The sequence below is a fragment of the Notamacropus eugenii genome, chromosome 1, assembly GCF_028372415.1.
Source record: "Notamacropus eugenii isolate mMacEug1 chromosome 1, mMacEug1.pri_v2, whole genome shotgun sequence".
In the NCBI taxonomy this organism is placed as follows: domain Eukaryota; kingdom Metazoa; phylum Chordata; class Mammalia; order Diprotodontia; family Macropodidae; genus Notamacropus; species Notamacropus eugenii.
This window is the reverse complement of record NC_092872.1, coordinates 3,367,165-3,387,630: the sequence shown is the minus strand read 5'-3', so window position 1 is coordinate 3,387,630 and position 20,466 is coordinate 3,367,165. Positions and strand designations below refer to the sequence as shown.

The 20,466-nt window shown below is 38.7% G+C and overlaps 1 protein-coding gene across 6 annotated transcripts in view; it reads right to left on the bottom strand.

The window, feature by feature from the left end:
• DCAF1 (DDB1 and CUL4 associated factor 1) overlaps positions 1-20,466 on the bottom strand; it is a 102,822-nt gene that overhangs the window by 25,618 nt on the left and 56,738 nt on the right. For 5 of the 6 annotated variants that reach the window (XM_072650430.1, XM_072650432.1, XM_072650436.1 and 2 more), the window contains exons 6-14: positions 19,847-19,984; positions 18,238-18,741; positions 17,763-17,864; positions 8,649-8,807; positions 6,776-6,955; positions 5,347-5,556; positions 3,953-4,122; positions 2,913-3,037; positions 463-1,717 (exon numbers count right to left, since the gene is read on the bottom strand). In XM_072650430.1, the coding sequence (XP_072506531.1) occupies positions 463-1,717; positions 2,913-3,037; positions 3,953-4,122; positions 5,347-5,556; positions 6,776-6,955; positions 8,649-8,807; positions 17,763-17,864; positions 18,238-18,741; positions 19,847-19,984 (2,843 nt within the window). The remainder of the gene's footprint in view (positions 1-462; positions 1,718-2,912; positions 3,038-3,952; positions 4,123-5,346; positions 5,557-6,775; positions 6,956-8,648; positions 8,808-17,762; positions 17,865-18,237; positions 18,742-19,846; positions 19,985-20,466) is intronic. The other variant, XM_072650437.1, reaches the window with a different exon arrangement.

Genomic DNA, 20,466 nt, shown 5'->3' with positions numbered 1-20,466 from the left:
TGATTTCATTTAAAATTTCCATTTTAAATGAAAGGGGGAAAAAGCTTCTCATTTTCAGATTAAAGCAAAAACTATTAACTCATATTATTAGTTCTTTCTGGATTTTAAAAATCATTCCAGCATTTATAAAATGCCAAACCCATGGAAAAGAATAAAAACCAAGATGAACCAAGACAAGAAACAAGTTGAGAAGGCCTAGTTCTGGGCAGCTCATTGAGCACAGGTTCTAGAGCAGCCAGTAGTCCTGACAAGGCAGAGTCAGTATTATGATGTTTACAATAATACTAACACAAGGAGCCTGGAATCACTGCTTGGCCTTACAGACCGTCACACAACTCTTCTGACTTTATCATAATTTAGCTAAAAACAGCTCCCTAGGCTTACTAATCTAGGCTCACACTGGTGGCGTTCTGCAGTCTGACAACTGCCCCTTTCCCTAAGAGGTTAGAAGCATTTTCTTACCTGCTGAAGATGAGGTGCCTATCAAAGCACCCACCATCTACCCCTCCATACTTTGGAAAGGCTGCTCTGCGGGTCAGTCTCGAGGTAAAATTTGTTGGCGCTTGCCGCCTTTGTTTTGGCTCAGGACACTGGTGAGGGGTGAAAAGAGAAAAGGGGGGACAGGTGGCAACTGGGTTCTTGCAGCGGGCATGCTGCTCCCTAAGGTATTCTGTGATGATGCTATCCAACGTGGGAGGGGAAGGAAGATGTCTGTCCAGCTGCTTCTTTATGGCCGGGCTCTGGCTGTAGGCGCCGTGGTCCGATTTCTGCCGCAGCACTCTCATTTTCCTGCCATTGCAGGGCGACGGCCTCTCCCTGATAAAGCTGATCCTGCCAATCACAGGGGAGCTGCCTGCATGAGATGGGCCAGGCAGGGCGAGTGGGCCCGGGGGAGGTCGTGACTGCGAGTGGACAGACGAGGCAGAGGGAGCTACGCTGGCGTGGCTGCTTAGTCTGGCAGCAATGCCATTGGCAATGCGAGGGGTACGCGGCAGAGAGACAGGGGAAGCAGCAGCTGTGACAGGAGTGAAGGCAGAGGAATGAGATGCAGCGGTCATGGGTAGATCGGCCTCCCTGGTGAGGACAGCTGCTGTCTCTCCCAGCCCTTTGGAGATGAGATGGTTTCGGATTAAGAGGAGCAATTCCTTCTCAGGAAAGGAGATTCTAGACTGAGCTACCACATCTGCTTTCTGCAACCGTGCAAGAGAGACATCAGTACCAATAAGGAGGGGCTTTCCTGATACACGTTCAATTAGCTCGGCAGCGTATTTGCAGAACTTGACATGGTCGCTGCGTTTGTCCTGCAAAACGGGTTCCTTCATCAGCTGCTGGATCTGGCAGCTACTGAAGAGAGGAAGCTTGCTGATGATCTGCCGGACAGTGCTACTGCGAGAAAGTCCTACTAGGGCTTTGCACGCTAGTGCTCTGATCTGGTCTGCATCAGTGATGGGCATCTTGATGGACAACAGTGACAGGAGCACCTTGATACCATTGTTGGACTGTACCACATTCCACATCTTCGCCAGCGTATGCTCACTGCTTTTTGGAGGCTGAGGCAACTTCCGCCTAGGGGTTCCAGAGATGAACTTGCCAATACTAGAGATCCGGTTATCTGGGCCACACACACAATTGATAATGATCTGAAGAGCTGATTTCTGAATTTCAGCGTCATGAATAAAGAACTCACCCTCTGCCACTCCCAAGATGATGCTGATACCTGTTTGAGGGAAAAAAATTTTTTATCTTTTTCTCCCCAATATTTCAAACTGATATTCATGTTAAGATTCAGAGAAATATCTGGAACAAGAACTGGGAGTTGTGTTAATATTGTTACAACACTTTGTAGAAAGAAACTTCAATTTTCAAATCACAAAACAAAGGTATTTCTCCTTTGCTGCACAGCTGTGGATTCAGCCTATACACAACAACCTACAGAGTGGGGCACAGTCACTCACTTCAGGAATCACACTCAGGGGTGGTCAGAAGCCAGGTAAGCTCTACATAACAACAGTAACTCATATTTTCTGTCTCCTTAAAGTTTCCAAAGCACTTAACTCGCAAGGACCCTGGAAGGAAGGGAGAACAAGTGTTGCGAGCCTCAAATCACAGGTGAGTAAAATCAAACTCACGTGAGAAATGATTTGTCCGGAGCAGCATAAAGAATATTAATGTCAACCGATGTCAGAGACCCTGACCCTGCAACCCATCTCAAAAGAAGACTGGAAAGTTCCTCCGAGGGCCTTCTGTAATTCCACATGTATCAAAAGAAACTCTCTTTCACTCTTCCTATACCCCACAGAGTCTCAAAGAAAAAGTGACACAAATGGGTCAAAAAAAGAGAACGGGGTATTACTGGTGGTGAACACCCTAAGAACACCATCATGTTAATGTTACTATGGAAATGCCTCTGCAGCTGTGCTGCACTGTGTGCCACATACCAACCCCAGAGCGCAGAGTCCACTGTTACATTCTGGCTAAGTACAGTACTATGAAATTTAAATCACAACAGCAAATACAGTACCAACCATCAGAGGAAAAAAAAAATTCAAGTTAAATCCTCTCTCTGGACCTTTGCACTGGCCATTCCAACATGCCAGGAATGCTCCCTCCGGACCTCTACCTCCCGAACTGGTTACTACTTTCCAGACTCAGTTCAAATACTACCTTCTACATGAAGCTTTTTTGAATGCTCCCAATAGCCACTGCCTCCTTAAACTATCTTGTATTTATTTTTTTACATATACATATGTGTTCCCTATCCGCAGCCCCCCACCCCCTGAATACAAGTTCCTAGACAACAGAGGTCATTTAATTTTTGTCTTAGTATCCCCAGCACTGAATGTAGTGCCTACCACATGTTACACAGTTAATAAATCCTTTTGATTAATTTATAAAAAACAAATTCCACTTACCTACAGTAGAGACAGTGGATCCAGCTTCATCTAACACATCCACTGACTCAGCTAACTGTAGCTGGATTTTTGGTACCACAGTAAGAATAGCTAGGACATCTAAAGCATAGCGTACAGTATCATTCCTAAAAGAGTAGACAGAGGAACTTGGCAAAACAGCAAGTATGATTCAGTCAAAAGAATGTCTAAGAAATGTTGTACTGTACTGTGATCAGTCTCTGACAACAGTGGAGCCTTAAAATAAAAAGTAAAATAACACGACTCAAGAGGTTAGGAATGTGCTCCAAATATCCTTAGCTTCTCTTAATAATTTAAGTAGTTTATCAATACCGTTCTTGAGCCTCATATTTTTAGCCCACACTACTTTTGGGATATGTCCCAAGAGCTGACTCTCCCCTACATTAACAAACATTTCCTTTTTTCCTGTCCTAACATTTCAATGATGGGGAAATTAACATTTGTAACAGTAAGTGCCTTGAGGGCAGGGACTGCCTTGGCTCTTTTTGTATCCCTAGTACTTAGCACTAAGCCTGGCACATAGCAGATGCTTAAAAATGTTTACTGATCAACTGTAGGTTACATGTACGTTTCTAACTCTAAGAAATTATGATATGCAATCTATTCTGAACATTAAGTTCCACTGTTCTGAGATATGACAAATAAGTCCATGCTCACCGTCCTAAAATAACTTCCATGATTTTGTGAATGTTGATCCTCTCTCCTTAGCCATCATCCTTCCAAAAAGAAGTTTCTTTTAATCATTCTCATGCAACAATTCCCCATGTCTTTTATCAATTTGGTTGCCCTTTTCTGGACCTCATTCTGCTTAGTTATGTCTTCTCTTACAAGTGAAAAGCAAACCCAGGCATGGTATCCTATGTGTGCAAAACACTAGAATATTTGTAAAGGGGTAGGAAGGATTTGTATTCAATGAGAAAGGGAAAAGTAAGGGCAGCCTACAGGTCCCATTTTATTTCATATCCTCCTTTATACCCTGGTCCAACAAATGAGATCTTTTAAGAGAAGATAACCAGTCCCACCTTGCATAGTAGGTTTTCCAGTTGCAGGCAATGGAGATAAGCTGCAACATGAGTTGCACACAAGAAAGTTTGAGGAAGACTTCAGCTGGTTCCCAGTATAACTGAGCTGGTCCATACTCTATGAGAAACTCCATCATCTCCACAATCTGCTCATGAGTATAAGAACATGCCTACATGGAGAGAAAACAGACCATGCCATTAAGAACTGTATCATCTTCTCACATTCTTTGGTGTTTTTATCAGTCAGACAGTTTTAGCAATAAAAACTGAAGTGAGATCTTTTAGATTCCACAATTCTACAATGAGTAAAAGTCCACAGCAAACAGATATATAGCTATAACAGATTTCATTTGCAGGGTACTTGACTATTTACAAAGCACTTTCACGTACACTGTCTCATTTGATACTCAAAACAATCCAATGAGGAAGGTAAGGAAGGAAGCATTAATCTCTTTTATAGACAAGTGGACCAAAATTCATAGTGACGAAGTGACGTATCTGGGGTCCATCACCCAGTGAATTGACAGAAACAGGAATGGAAGCTAGATCTGGTGTTTTTTTCCATCATATCATCATGCTTTCCCATAAATGTTTGATCACTTTACAGAAATCATTTATTCCATCTGCTACTACTGTAATTAAATTGGAGAACTAAAGATTTTTTTTTAATTTATGTTTTAAAAATTTTCAAACAAATCTTTATGAAACATTCACTTAAACAGTCATTCATGAATAACTAGTACCTATATTAGATTTGAGGTAGAAAAGGCTAGTAAAAGAAAAACAAACATAAATTCTGTGTTCCTATTTTGTATCTGAAAGTACAGGATTAAGACAAAGCCAAAAAAAAAAAAACAAACCTCACTTTAATTATCTCCATTTTGATTTGAGATATTTAAAATGTGTTGAAATGGTTTTATGTATAACAAAAACGTGGAGAGCAGCTTCCAAGCTATTCAGATTTTTCCAAGGCCTCAGCCTGAACATACTACATCAATAGATTTATTTATATTTTGTTTTATAAAAACATAAGTCTATAGAGAGAATATCTATAAAGATTTTATATATATATATAAAAAAATCTGTAAAGACATATATAATATATAAATAGGAGCAAAGGATATAGCATTTTATAAAAGAAAACTATGTATTATGCACACTTCAGTTAATCTTTTATTTCGGGTGTAAAGAGGAAAGAGACATGGCAACTTGACATCTGTGGGAAAACTGAGTCTTGGAAATTAACCTATGTCTTTATTTTTATTTAGTACATAACTATACATAAAGCAAGACTAATCCAGGAACTCATATACTACAGTATTTCACTGAATCCCATGATGTATCCTTTAAAAAAAAAAAAAGTGCAAAATAAGCCCTTCCCACTCCTTGCTCACCTTGTATGGTGGCTGTGGATGGACAAGAATACCACCTTCTGTCCTCTGAAGTGACTGCTTCACCTGTTCCAACTTAATGGCCAGATGAGCTTCAAAGTACCTGCGGAGTGCCATGCAGGTATGCTTCCCAGTTTGGCGGCTGGCAAATATTTCATCATCACTCAGAAGAGCACCCTGATCTTCCAAGTTTAGAATTTCTAGGGTACTGATCTATGAAGAGGGACAGAGGGAACAGAAAAGAACAATGGAAAAATGAAAGACAGGAAGAGAAGGAAAAATTTAACTTTTTGGTAAGTAGACTTTCAACATGCTATCCTAAACACTGGTAATTATCATGGATGCAAAATATTATACTCAAGAAAGTGAAACTACTATAAATGTACTCTTTCAGAAGTACTGAAGCTATACTGAGTAAGAATAATTTCTTTTGAGAAGAGAGATCATCTTTTCCTTTCTAATTCCATCTCTTCAACACCAACACTCATACACTGGTACCTATGTGACTATGAATAAATAATACCTTGATCTTAGAAGAATCAAAACTAGGAAACACAAAGAAAAATGGAGAGATGCATCATGGGTACAAACAAGCTACAACACATTTCATGATATGCATGAAAGAAATGATATCTAATACAAATATCAAGGACATGGATGACTAGAAAAAGAGGTGGGGCCAGTCATGGATCACGAGTGAGAGACAGAACATTCATGTCCACAAAATATTAAAAAATCTAAGGCAAAGCTTTCAGCATCCCGAATAGCTTTTTCATGCACAATTTATGAAAGGAGATGGGTATGAATACACAGAATGAAAGGATTAAGATGAGTGGCAGGATACGCTAGTAGAAGAACACCCATACCAATGAAACTGTGGATCCATCAGAGCTACCTACCATCAGAGATTTATCCAGCTACCACTCATAAAACAATTAGCAAGGCCTGACTCAGGAAAGCTTACACAGTTAATGATGAATACAGCAAAATTGTTTGTTTTTTTTAAATAGATACAATTTATAAGCTAAAAGGCCATTCCTTGAAGATCTTCTATGGTGTTATATACACCCTTATGTTATATACACCCTCAATTCTTCTTACTTCCTAGCTCAGGCTTACATATGAATAAAATAATTATAAATTAATTCATACAAAAGCATACAAAATACTGTTTATCTGGAATGAAAATGTATTCACTATTTATAGGCATAAGAAACATTCATGGTTAGGAAAACTTGTACATGAAGGAATAGGCCTCTAAAGCCAATACTGAAACATCCTGAGTAATGAAGAAGCAGATCTTCCATCAGCAAGGTGTTGTCTAAACCAAAAAAAGCAGGCTTCCTTTCCCTCATGGGGAAAAGAAGCCAATGAAGGGATATGATTTCGAAAAATTTTCCAATGAGTTCTAAAACAAAGCATTACTTCTCACCAAGTTGACCAGGCGACGAAGGCCATCGTGCCTGTCAAAGAGTTCCAAGACAGCACGAAAAGAGAAGCAAATAGAGAAAAACATGGTAGCATGGCAGCATCCAGATGCATGGGAACATTCCATCAGCCACAAAGTGTAGTTCACCACATCGGAGAGAACATTGTGGGGATGCATGCAGACCTGCCAAGAAAAAGATGTGATGATGCTTAAAGCTACATAAAACATGAGAAATCTTTTATCAAGTAAAATTGCTAGAAAGCTGGACTTATTCAGGCAAGGAGTTCAAAGTCTCATATCCTAGAATATAAAGAAAGGTAGAATCTAACCCAACCAAGTGACCCCTCAAATCTCTTCCCTGCATTCCTTTCTTGTTGCCTCACCATGCTGCCTTCACCACACTGCTACAAAGTGAAAGAGGGATACCTAAAGGGAGAGTAAGTTCCATTTCTTCTATTACTCAAAAACTCATAGCATACCCCCACCCCTCTTCTTCTTAACTCCCATCCCATTTTTCACCTTGGAACCCTCGCCCCAACCCCTCAATTTCCCAGCCATTTGAAGTTACATTTTTGCTTTTTGGACCTAACCTGCTAGAGTCTCCATTCTAGGCCAAAGGAGCCACCACCAATGGCCTGCAGCTGAGGGAACAAACACCTACTCCCACCACCATGGCTGCCATGAAGAAGAAGCACTATTAGCATCTCAAAGTGGAACTTCTCAATGCAATTTCACAAAGAAATAAATGATGTTTAGATGCTACACCACTATTAAAATTGTATATGCCAAAAATATTGTGGATTAAGTTTTTATGAGACGAGGAAACAGCCTAGCACAGAAGACAGTGCATAAGACTTTGGTTTAAGTTCTACTTCAAACACTCACTGCTGTGTGACCCTGGGCAAAGCACTTAACATCTCTGAGCCTCAGGGTCCTCACCTGTGAAATCAGAAGAAAACAGCACCGACCTCAAAGAATTGTTGGAAAGATCAAATCAGGTGACAGGTGTAAAATGCTTCGCAAACTTTAAAGCAAAGCACAGATGTAAATTTGGTTCTCCTCCTCCCTAGCGTCAAGCAGAGAGCAAAAAGCAAGCCTGCGAACTCGTAACGCCTCACTTGCGTTACTGGCCAGTCTGAGCAAAGGCTCACGGAGCTACAAGTTGAGCAGCTCCACTTCACTAGAAAAACTAGAACTATAGACCCAGAAATGGAAAAACTTGTGGGGACAGAAGATTGTCTAAAAACACTACAGATAAGCATTTTAAAAATTGACTTTTGCATATCCAGAATGCTTTGCTTAGAAGATTTTTCAAGACAAAACTACTAAAATACCATGATAAGAGTTATTTTATCCTGAGAAAATATAAAATTGTTTCATGTATCTTCAAAACAAACTACCTGGGAACAGAAGCCTGGGAGCTATACTCAGCCTTCTTCATTCTAAAATGAACTAATCCACACAGGACAGAACTGTCAAGAACTAATACAGAAGATATATTAGACAAGTACTTAAAAGACAGTACTCAAAGGAACAGAGGGAACCATGTTAATACAACAGGAAACACTTAGCCTAAACTCCAAAACTTCTAAACCCAAAGAAATGTTATTTTTCCTTGCATTAAATGTCTCCTATTGATAGATGCAAAAGTATACTTATTTGTAGCTAAACACAATCACATACACTCATTAATAAATGCATTTTCAGAAAGCTCTGGTATTCTTCATAATACCAGGTATTCTATACTCTGGCTTCTTCTGTTATCATCCAACTCTCTCCATTGCACCCTCTACATTTACTAAACTCAAAATTTTACCACACTCAAAAAAACTGTCCCCCAGAACTATCACAATATATTTGGGAGCATGATACTTACTCGTTCCATGGCATCCTGGTTATAAGATAGATAATATAAGCACATCGACACACCAGTAGCAGCCATAGAAGGACGAGGAATTTCCAGTAACTTTTGTACACCTCCATGTGCAACAAACTCTGTGGCAAACTTGTTGTGAAGCAGAAGTGATGCTAAGTGCTGGAGAAAAAGACAAGAATTAGCACGAGACAAGTAAAACCGACATAAGGCTCTCCAAAAAATACCAACAAAGCAGGTCCTCATTCTCCATAAACAATTTTGAGTAGGATAATGATTCTAATTTCCTGCCCCAAATAGAAGAGTAAGCAAAATACGAAAACATTTTTCACAGGGCAACAAACCTCACAGGCTGTCATGAGAATGAGATAACAGATACTAACAGTTAGAAAGTGCACACAATCATAAAATGTTGTCGTTCGATTATTTTACTGTCTCGAAGCCAGGGGTTGAAGGAGTCTGTCTGGCAGTCTTCCCGTCTGTATCATTTCGCGTGATAAACAGTATATATACTAACCTTAGCCGTCTTTGCGCTGCCTTAGCAACCAGTGAAGCTACTATTCTTTGCTGTACTAGGGTATCCGGAAGATCAATTTGGAATTTATGGCAAATCATCAAGTACCACACACACAGTTAATGCGGATGAGAACCCATTTCAGGGCAACCACACGCCCTCGAGTCCCCACGCCCTTCCCACAAGCCTCTGCCACACACATTAAGTTGGGCACAATCACTCTTCCTGATTATCATTTCAATCCGTCCAGCTTGTAAGGAGTCTTTCCAATACCACGCTTATGAATGCAGAAATAGCATACGTTAATTTCCTTTATCTTTCCCAGCTAAGAATAAGATGCCAGAGCTGCCCTTGTGTGATTCAGGAAAAAACTCCAGAAGTCAGGTCACACACGCTCCTTCCACTGTTTCACTGATAATAATTAATGATCTTCTTAATTTAACTTGAATGCCCAAAGGGAAAAACTATCCTTGTAGGCTGAAATGTTCTTAGGATTTCAGTGCCAGATTATACTACACTTCTCAGTCTCACAGCTCTTTCAAACCTAGACCTTGAGCCAAATGATCTTTGATCCAAATACCAGAATTAATAAACTGAATCAAGTGAGGAAACTGAGAATCAGGTAGAGGCACCCAGGATACAAGCGGTGTGTCTATGCAGTGATAGAAAACCCTTCTTTCATAGCTTCTGTAGAAAGACGTGACAGAAACTAACACCTTTTTTGATTTATGGTATCTATCTAATCGGGGAAAACCAAGAATTTGACTATTTCTGTTTCAAAGAACAATGATAGCAAAGTCTTCAATTTAATTTTACAAATATTTATTAAATATATAATGTGCTAGGTCACAGAATATTAAATTTAGGGCTACAAGGGACATTGGGGTCATTTGATCCAACTCTCTCACTGTACAAATGAGGCCCAGAAAGGCAGATTTTAACAATAATGATAACAATATTAACACAGCACTTTAAGGTTTGTAAAATCGCTTTACAAATATTATCTCATTTAACATTCACAACAATCCTAGGAGATGGGTGCGATTATCATCTTCACTTTACAAAGGAAGGAAATGAGACAGACACAAGTTTAGTAGTTTGCCCAGGTTCATCCAACTAGTGATTGTCTGAGGCTCGATAAACTCAGGTCTTCTCAAATCCAAGTCCAACACTCTGCCTACAATTATACAGGTTACAATTGGCAGAATATGACTTGAGCCCTGGCCTCTAATCCCAAATTCAACATCCTTTCCATTGCACCATGGTGGCTCCCTAAAAGAAATTTAGACAAACATAGATAAGACAGAGTCCAACTGCTTCTTAAAATCTGAGAGGGGGATATACCATATTCAAGTCAATTTCCTGCCTCAGTTCCCTGAATCCAAGCATCTTCAGTATCTTTCAACCACAGCAGAAATGTCTTAGACAAAAAAATGAATATGATCTCATTACCTAAGAAGGATGGAATATTTCCAAAAATGAAAATTTTATCAAAAACAAGTATGATTGACCCCAATGAAGGAGAAAGGGAAGAAGGAAACATCTAAATAGATTAACACTACAATGGGAACTCTCCAATGAGCACATAGTCTTAAAAAACTCATATAAATGATGAAGGAAAGAAGGCAAGAGGTCTATAAGAATAGTGTCAAGAAAGCTAAAGTTTAATGAGTTCAGACTCCAGGAGGTTAAACTAAGATCAAGAGATAAAAGTTACAGAGTGACAAATAAAAGGTTTACTTTAAAGACCTTTCTGACTTTCCTGTCTAAAAAATGGAATGGGTTGCTTCAACTAGTGAGACCTATCACTCAATGACAACTTATCAAGGATACTATACAGAGAAATATACACAAAACTAGCTGGGCTCCAAAGGCCCTTACAATTTGAAGACACTATGAATATTTTCCAGTTTATAAATGATCAAAGAATATAAACAGGTCATTTTCAGAGGAAGAAATCTAAACCATCAATAGTCATAAAAAAATCCTAAATCACTAAAGATATGCAAATTAAATCAAATCTGAGATTCTACCTCACACCTAACAAATTGGTAAAGTTAACAAAAATGGAAAATGCCAAATGCAAGAGGGGCTATGGGAAAATAGACAAATTAATGCACTGTCAGCAGAACTGTAAACTGGTTCAGACATTCTGAAAAACAATTTGGAACTATGCCCTAAAAGCTATTAAACTGTGTAAACCCTTTGACTCCAAAATACCACTACAAGATTTATACTCCAAAGAGATCAAGAGAAAAAGGAACCAGGTGTATATTCACAGCAGCCATTTTTGCAGTAGTAACGAATTGGAAATTTAGGAGATTCTCATCAATTAGAGAATGGCTGAGCAAGGTAACTTTGCTATAAGAATGAAAAGGGCAAGAAACCTGAGAAGACTTGCACAAAATAAAGAGCAAAGTGAGCAGAAAGAGGAAATAATTTATAGAATAACAAAAATACTGTGAAGAGAAATAACTGAAATATTTGGGAACTCTGATCAACACAAAAGCCAACCAGAATTCCAGAGGACTCACAATAAACATGTTGCCCACCTCATGACAGAGAAAGATTCAGAGTACAGATGAAGACACAAATTTTTGGACACAGCCAATGTGGAAATTTGTTTTGACTATGTATGTTTTTAACAGTTTTTGTTTTTTTGCCTTCTAAATTGGGTGTGTGTGTGTGTGTGTCTGTCTGTCTGTCTGTCTGTGTCTTTGTCGGTGTGTCTGTGTGTCTGTGAAGTTTCTCTCAAAAATACCATCATTCCCATAGAAAGCCCTCTATCTAAAGTCCAACCTACCTATGCTGTTATGGCCCACCACAGGGGGTGGGGAAGAGGAACTGACACAGTAACTCCAACTTCTGACCGATCACTAACCTGAAAAGGACTGACTACTCTGGATACGATAAAGAAGTTGCCTTTCACAGCCCTTCAGGTGTCACACAACTCCTTAGCTTCAAGTCAACATTTACAAAATAATCGGTAATTCCTGAACCAAGACACTGCCTATAGTTAATGATGAATACTGAGAAACTCTTTAAAAACACAATGTACAAAGAAACAAGCTATTTCTAACAGTTCCCTTATGATCTTACATTTACTCTCAACTAACTACCCTCATCTTCCTTACTGTCAGTCTCAGGCTTGCTAAATAACAAACAAACTACAAAATTAAATTAATTACACACTTAACTTGATCATTAAAGATGTCGTGAGTCACATGTCCAATTATGAATACTGAAATCTCAAGTTCAGTGTGCTTTGCATTACACTACACTATCGCTGAAGAGATCTAGGCTCCAGGCCCAGCTCTGTCTGTCAAAAAATACTTACTTTATCACATGCAGTCATTTAATCAATCTATAAAATGAGGATAATTATATTATCCTAATTGTTTTATAGCGTCATTGTAAGGATTAAATGAGAACCCGAAAAAACACTTTGGAAAAAAAATTCCACTTTGCTGTTGCTGGAAACAAATGCAAATGACAGTTAACTATTAAACTGCATGAGTTACGTGAATACCTCTGGAGTTTAAGGGCAAACCAGCAGCTCTTTTACTTTGCATATGATATAACTAAGAAAGACTTAAACCACATGATTATCTCCACAGATGCAGAAAGAGCCTTAAAAACGCTGGAGAACATAGGAATAAAGGGAACTTTCCATAAAATAATAAGCAGTATCTACCTAAAACCATCAGCAAGCATTATATGCAATGGAGATAAGCTAGATGCATTTCCAATAAGATCAGGGGTGAAACAAGGATGTCCGTTATCACCACTATTATTCAATATGGTACTAGAAATGTTAGCTGTAGCAATTAGACAAGATAAAGAAATTGAAGGAATAAGGATAGGCAAAGAAGAAACTAAGTTATAACTCTCTGCATAGGATATGATGATATACTTAGAGAATCCCAGAGATTCAAGTAAAAAACTACTTGAAATAATAAACAACTTTGGCAAAGTTGCAGATTACAAAATAAACCCGCACAAATATTCTGCATTCCTATATATTAATAACAAAGTCCAACAGCAAGAGATAGAAAGAGAAATCCCATTTAAAGATAGGGTACACACTATAAGATATTTGGGAGTTTACCTACCAAAACAAACCCAGATAATATATTTGAATATGAACACAATTACAAGATACTTTTTGCACAAATAAAGTCAGATCTAAGTAAGTGGAAAAACATCAGCTGCTCATGGGTAGGCCGAGCCAATATAATAAAAATGACAATTCTACCTATACTAATTTACTTATTTAGTGCCATAGCAATTAAAGTATCAGATAATTATTTTTAGAGCTGGATAAAATAATACCAAAATTCATCTGGAAGAACAAAAGGTCCAGAATATCAAGGGGACTAATGAAAAGTAATGCTACGGAAGGTGGCCTAGTGCTACCAGATCTCAAATTGTATTATAAAGCAGCAATTATCAAAACCACTTGGTCCTGGCTAAGAACCAGAGGGATAGACCAGTGGAATAGGCTAGGTACTCAAGACACAATAGACAAGGAAAACAGCAGTCTACTGTCTGATAAACCCATGGACCCCAGCTTCTAGGATAAGAATTCACAGTCTGACAAAAATTGCTGGAAAAACTGGATTAACATTGTGGCAGCAAATAGGCATAGACCAATGCCTGACACCATACACAAGAACAAAGTCCAAATAGGTACACAATCTAGGTATAAAGATTGATACTATGGACAAAGATTGATACTATGGACAAACTGGTGGAGCAAGTTTATCAGATTTATCAGATTTATGGAGAAGGTAAGAATTTTTGACTAAAGAAGAGATAGAAAGCATTAGGAAGTGCAAGATGGATAATTTTGATTACATTAAACTGAAAAGTTTTTGCACAACCAAACTCAATGCAACCAAGATTCGGAGGGATGCAGAAAACTGGGAAAGAATTTTTGCAGCTAGTGTCTGTGATAAAGGCCTCATTTCTAGAATATATAGAGAACTGAGTCAAATGTACAAAAATACAAGTCATTCCCCAATTGATAAATGGTCAAAGGATACGGACAGGCAATTTTCAGAGGAAGAAATTAAAGATATCTGTAGTCATATGAAAAAATACTCTAAATTACTATTGATAAGAGGTATGCAAATCAAAACAACTCTGAGGTACCATATCATACCTATCAGATTGGCAAACATGACAGAACAGGAAGATGATAAATGTTGGAGAAGATGTGGGAGAGTTGGAACACTAATTCATTGTTGGTGGAGCTGTGAGTTGAAACAACCATTCTGGAGAGCAATTTGGAACTATGCCCAAAGGGCTACAAAAATGTGCATACCTTTTGACCCAGCAATATCGCTTCTAGGACTGTATCCCAAAGAGACTATAAAAATGAGCAAAGGTCTCACATGTACAAAAATATTTATAGCAGTACTCTTTGTGGTGGCCAAAACCTGGAAATCAAGGGGATGTCCATCAATTGGGGAATGACTGAATAAATTATGGTATATGAATGTAAAGGGATACTACTGTGCTATAAGAAATGATGAAAAAGAAGACTTCAGAGAGGCCTGGAAAGACTTATATTATCTGATGCTGAGTGAAAGCAGCAGAATCACGAGAACTTTGTGCACAGCAACAACCACAGCATGCGAGAGTGTTTTCTGGTAGATTTGGAACTTTGTAGCAATGCAAGGACTTAAAAAAATTCCCAATGGTCTTTTAAGGCAAAATGCCTTCCACATCCAGAGAAACAACTATGGAATTGAATCACAGAATGTAGCAGATCAGAGAGAGAGAGAGAGAGAGAGAGAGAGAGTGTGTGTGTGTGTGTGTGTGTGTGTGTGTGTGTGTGTGTGTTACGTTTTGGTTTGTTATATGATTTCTCCCATTCATTTTAATTCTTCTGCACAGCATGACTATAGTAAAAATGTATTTAATAGGAGTGCATGTGTAGAACCTATATAAAATTGTATGCCATCTCAGAAAGGGAGGGGGGAGGGAGGGGAAAAAAATCTAAGTTATATAGTAGTGATTGTAGAACACTGAAAATAAGTAAAATTAATAAAAATTTTAAAAAAAGAAGAAAAACTTCTAATATCTCCATGGTCTAACTCAGGCCTGCACAACCTGCAGCACCATGAAAAATGTAGAGGAAAACATCCTTTGTAGTACAGGAAATTCTCTGCTGTACAGCGAGTGGCCTGAGGGCTGTCAACCACCCACAGACCAGTAGGTTGTATAGGTCTGGTCTAATCCAATGCTTTCCTTGCATACAAATGGCAGGCACTTAATAATAATATTTGTTGAATGACTACTCTGGACTCAACTCCTTAAAAGCATTTCTTATTCTTTTTTTAAAATTTCTTTTTTTATCTCCCCACAGTGCCTAGTGCAGGGTTCTAAACATTATGTAAACAGGTTCCAGTGAGTGCACCTTTTATCCCTTGCCCCCACTGAGCCCCCAGAAAACATACTAGAAATGGCACCCCCCATGGGTTCTTGTAGTTGGTTTCACTTTGTTCCCTAGCACTGGCAACATGCTAGGATCCCAGATCACAAAGCGGGATCCACCCTACTGGATGCTGGGTCTCATTGAGGGGGTGGAGTATGGCTCCTACCTGGTTTGGAAGGAACTGGGGCGGGGGGGAGTCTTCACAAAGAAAGCCCTGGTGTTCCTGGGACTCTGTGAAGGGCAGCTAGCTCTCAACTGAGTCTGACCACCCTTAGTCTTTGGTGCTCACCAAATGGGGGAGGAGGGGAGCCCAGTGGAGATCATCCTGCCCAACGGGCTGGACTGGCTACTACCCTATCCTGGTACACCCAACAGCTTCCCACCTCATGTACCCATACTGTGTCTGGAGGGATGACAGAGAAAAAGTGTTGCCATAATACACAATAAAGGAAATCTAAGGTTACTGGCCTCAGAAAAGAGATGAGGGTGCTGCTAAAACTGACTTTAGATTCTTAATTGGAAGCCTTCTCCATAAGCTAGTCAGCTTGACAAAAAACAAAATACATTCTCTCTGTTGGGGACCACCAAAAAAGTGGCATCTCATTTTAAAATTTCTCTACTGGTATTTCAAGATATAATATGAAAATTGGCCTATGAATAGTTCCAGCTTTTTAAATGACCCTGAGCTCCACCATAAAACAGCCCTTTTGTCTGTCAGCAACAGAACAAGCCAAGCTTGGTTCCACCATTTCGGTTATATTGTAGTGGCTCATTTTCCCAACTTCTATATACAAAATGAATGTCTTAACAACTATATTGTGATACAGACTTGCAATGTAGATCCTAGGTTCTTTCTGAAAATCACTTCAGTACACAGAGTCTGTTCAAGGGGACATCAGGTATGTGGCCTCGGAGTCCCAAAATCACAGGATGTGGAAAGTTGAAAGGTCCAAGCTATACCTCAAAGAAATCCCCACTCAAACACACCAAGCAACAGGTTGTTCAGCATTTGCTGGCAGACTTCTAAGGAAGAGGATTCCACTCCCCACACCAGACAGCACATTCTACTCTGAGGCACCTCTAATGGACTAGAAATGATTTCCTGCCCTCCAGACTCAATATGCCTCTCCACAACTTCTACCCACTCCACTGGTTCTGCAAAAAAAACAAAGTTAATCCCACTCCAACTTCCACATCACAATCCTTTTTTTCTTCCAAAACCTTTTTTTCATATTGTTTGAAAATGAATCTATTAATGATCTTCCTTGCTGTATAAAAACCAAAAGACATTATTTAAATAGCATCTACTTTTTCACAGCATTATATTTTAGAGGGCAAAAGGACTTAAGTAATTGAAGTGGTTAACAAGCTGTCATATATCTATGTGTATTCTTTCATTTCCATTCAGTGTCAGTAAATAAAGATGCCCTAAGGTGAACAAGCAATGATCTGATTTCTTCTCTGATCCTGATTAGTTGTTTTTTTTTTTATTTTTAGGCTTCTAAGTATTCTGACTCAATGCAGGAAAGAAGAGACTCAATTCAACAATGAGCAAATGACATATGATGACAAAAAGCAAGCTACTGCTCTTAAAGAACTGACATTTTAAGCTGTCAAGAAAGCAGCTGTTCTCTAATACTAGAAGGACCAAGAGAATCAATTGGTGCAAAAATGCTGTAATTTTACTTTGAAATAAAATTTTCATCCTATCATCTAACTGTTTTGCCTTATGGATTGAAAAACATGTACTGTGTTACGTCTTGGTATTCTTAAATTCTGATGTGAATTAATGTGAAATAATGTTTAGAACACTGTACTAAATACTAGAGATAAAAAAGAGAAGAAATGATCCCTACTTTGAAGGAGTTGATGATCCATGGAGGAGACATTTATATTAAGTGCCCAACACATGCAAGGAAAGCAGTGCACAGAATAAAACCAATATGCAAAGTACTTTTACAGGTAACCATCCCTTTTGTCTGATAAATATTAGTTTTTCTACCAATTTTTGTTATAATTACTACACTTTGATTACAGTTCTGCTACAGTCATTTGAGATAATGTTTTTGCAGCCCACATACAATATGCACATAGCCTGAAGAAATGCTAAGTGTGCCAACAGATTCTATCTAACCAGTACCCTTTATAATCTACAATTTACCTTCAGGGCCTCAAAGGTTAGCAATACATCATTTGTCCTTTTCAAGTCAATATAGAACATCATCAGCTCCCGTGATCCAAGCTGCATGAAAATGGGAAGCAGCTGAAAGAACAAAAAGAATAAAAATCCTTTGGGGTTACCCTCCCAACATTCAGTTTCATCCTACGGGGATAAAAGACTTGACCTACTTTTTCAACTTTTCCATAGGAAAATGAAAATATAAATGATGCCTTTTACAAGGAAAAGAGGCATTATTCAAGTCACAAAACGATTACTGTCATTTTCACTGAACAAAAAAATAAAATGGAAATACACACACACACACACACACACACACACACAGCAGAAGTTCAGAAAAACCGATGCCTCATACTATCATAATACTATTTCTTTCTATAACAACTCTTCTCCCCCAATATACAGAAAGCTCATCTCAGAGGAAAAAAAAATACATTTTATACCTTTCTATACATACCTCCTGATACTCTCCTAGTGGGGTCAAGTACTGAAGAATAAGACGTTGCTCTATAGCAGAAGTCAAAGGATAAAGGGTATAATTAGTACCAATAACCCAAGGGGACATTTCTGACCAGCTGCTGTTAGAGAGCTCAACAAACATGCGTTCTGGCTCAGAAGTGGAGAAGCCCAACTTTTGTTTGGCCTTTCTGAAGCCATCTCTGTCACCCTGCTTTGCCATTTTACTTTTTTTTAACCCTCCATCCTCAAGTTTGGTGGTTGAATTCACTCTGCTACTGGTCTTGTGGCCTGAATCAAGGTGAAAGGAAATCTCCATATCCCCAGAGGTCTCCTCCTGTTCTCCATCCATTGTCATTTCCCCATAGTCCATGTCCACTGCTTCCTCGTCCAGTGGCAACAGTGGTTCCGAGGACAACTTTCGAGGACTGGGACGCTTATTTTCCTGCCGTAAAGTCATTTCATGCACCTGCAGCTCCCTAAGTCGTCGGAGCACTAAAGCCACCTGAAAACACAATTAAGAAACAGTGAGCAACACCAAAGTACACTGCCTTATTTTGCAATCTCAGTTTGGCAATCCTAAAATTTAATGGAAAAAAACCCTAGAGCTTCTAAATCTCACTACTACAAAGAAGCAAAATTAAATTGCATCATTATTTTTGTTGGTTTAAAAATTTTACTTACAATCAGAATCAAGTCCTATCCATTTCCCCATTCCCCGCATATTCCTTCTCTGAGAGCCTCTACCTTTAGTTGTGAAAGAAATATTTGCCAAATATTACTAAACTGCAGGAATAAAGTCATGACCATGGGGGAAAAAATGTATTTTTCTATAGGATCCAATAAAGACAACAGTTAAAAACAGTGCCTCCTTTTTGATGTAATGATACATATGATTCTATAAAAGAAACTAATATCAACACACCTACTTACATAACATGTTAATCATTGACTACAGATGCTTGGACCAAGCCAGTCACACCACTGTAGCCAAAAAGAGACATCAGACACATTTGCAAATTTTTAAGACACTCCTGCGAAAACAGATTGTGACTACTTTCAAAAAACTTTCATTTGTTATTTTCAAAGTCCACATGGCACTAGAAATAGGTACATCAACATGTCTAATAAAACTATATAAATAAACCTTTCCCCAAAACTACTTAAAATTTGCCTACCCCTCCCACAAAGTGACAGATGACTCCTGCAACTCTTTTTTTAAAACGAGACAAAACAAAGACAATGCATTTCTTTCTAATGATCTAGCAAAAATAAAAACTTATCCTGGACAAGTTGAAAACTTTTTTAAAAGACAAAAAATACACTACTTAGGGCCAGCAAAGATGAGCATGTAAGACAAGGAACACAGTACTGAAAAGTTCAAGAAAGGATATCACACATTACAATAAAGAGAAAAGGTAAGGGCAGAATGTACCACCAGAAGACATCTGTGCCACTATGCTGTATCAACCACAGCAGCAATCCCACCTGCCTGATGCCAAACGGATGACATTTGCATCAGATTTAAATGGCAGGAAGAAATTTTTATTTACAAAGCATCATCACCCTTCTCCACCTCCATACAAAATTTATTCCAATCTGGTCATTACCAGCTGTGAGTTCTCATCCCTATAGTTGGCAGCAATATCTTGGTTTTCCATAGCACCTCCCAACAGTCCAGTAGAATAAGTCCTCAGTGGCTGATCAGCCTCTCTTGCCCATTTGAACAGGTTCTCAACAATTCCTTCCTATAGTTTAAGGAGGAAAAAAAAGAACAATTCAGAAGATGTACTTTTTCAGAATGCATCTAGATAAAATTCTGAATTTCCTCATTTCCTTTCTTTCCAGTTCTCCCTCCTTACTCAGATCATCATGCACAAACTGGAATGCATTATTTTAAAATTCCTGAATGTTTAAGATACATTTCTGAGCAATTTCCAGTCATCATCATGATTAATTCATGTATACTACAGGAGGCAGCAAGTGTGGCCTGCCTCCAGCAAAGATCACCTACTACCCATGTCCCTAAAGCAGACATCCTAAAGAAGACAAATGAAAATGGCATGTCACTTTCATATCTCCCAAGATTAAATTTGACTGGGCATATGACTGCCCTCAAATCCAACTGCAGCCCTAAACCATTATAATGTCTACCCTTCCTAGAATTTAGAGAGAATGCACTGAAGGTATCAATGGAGCCATACACTGGCCCTCTATACACTTATACAAA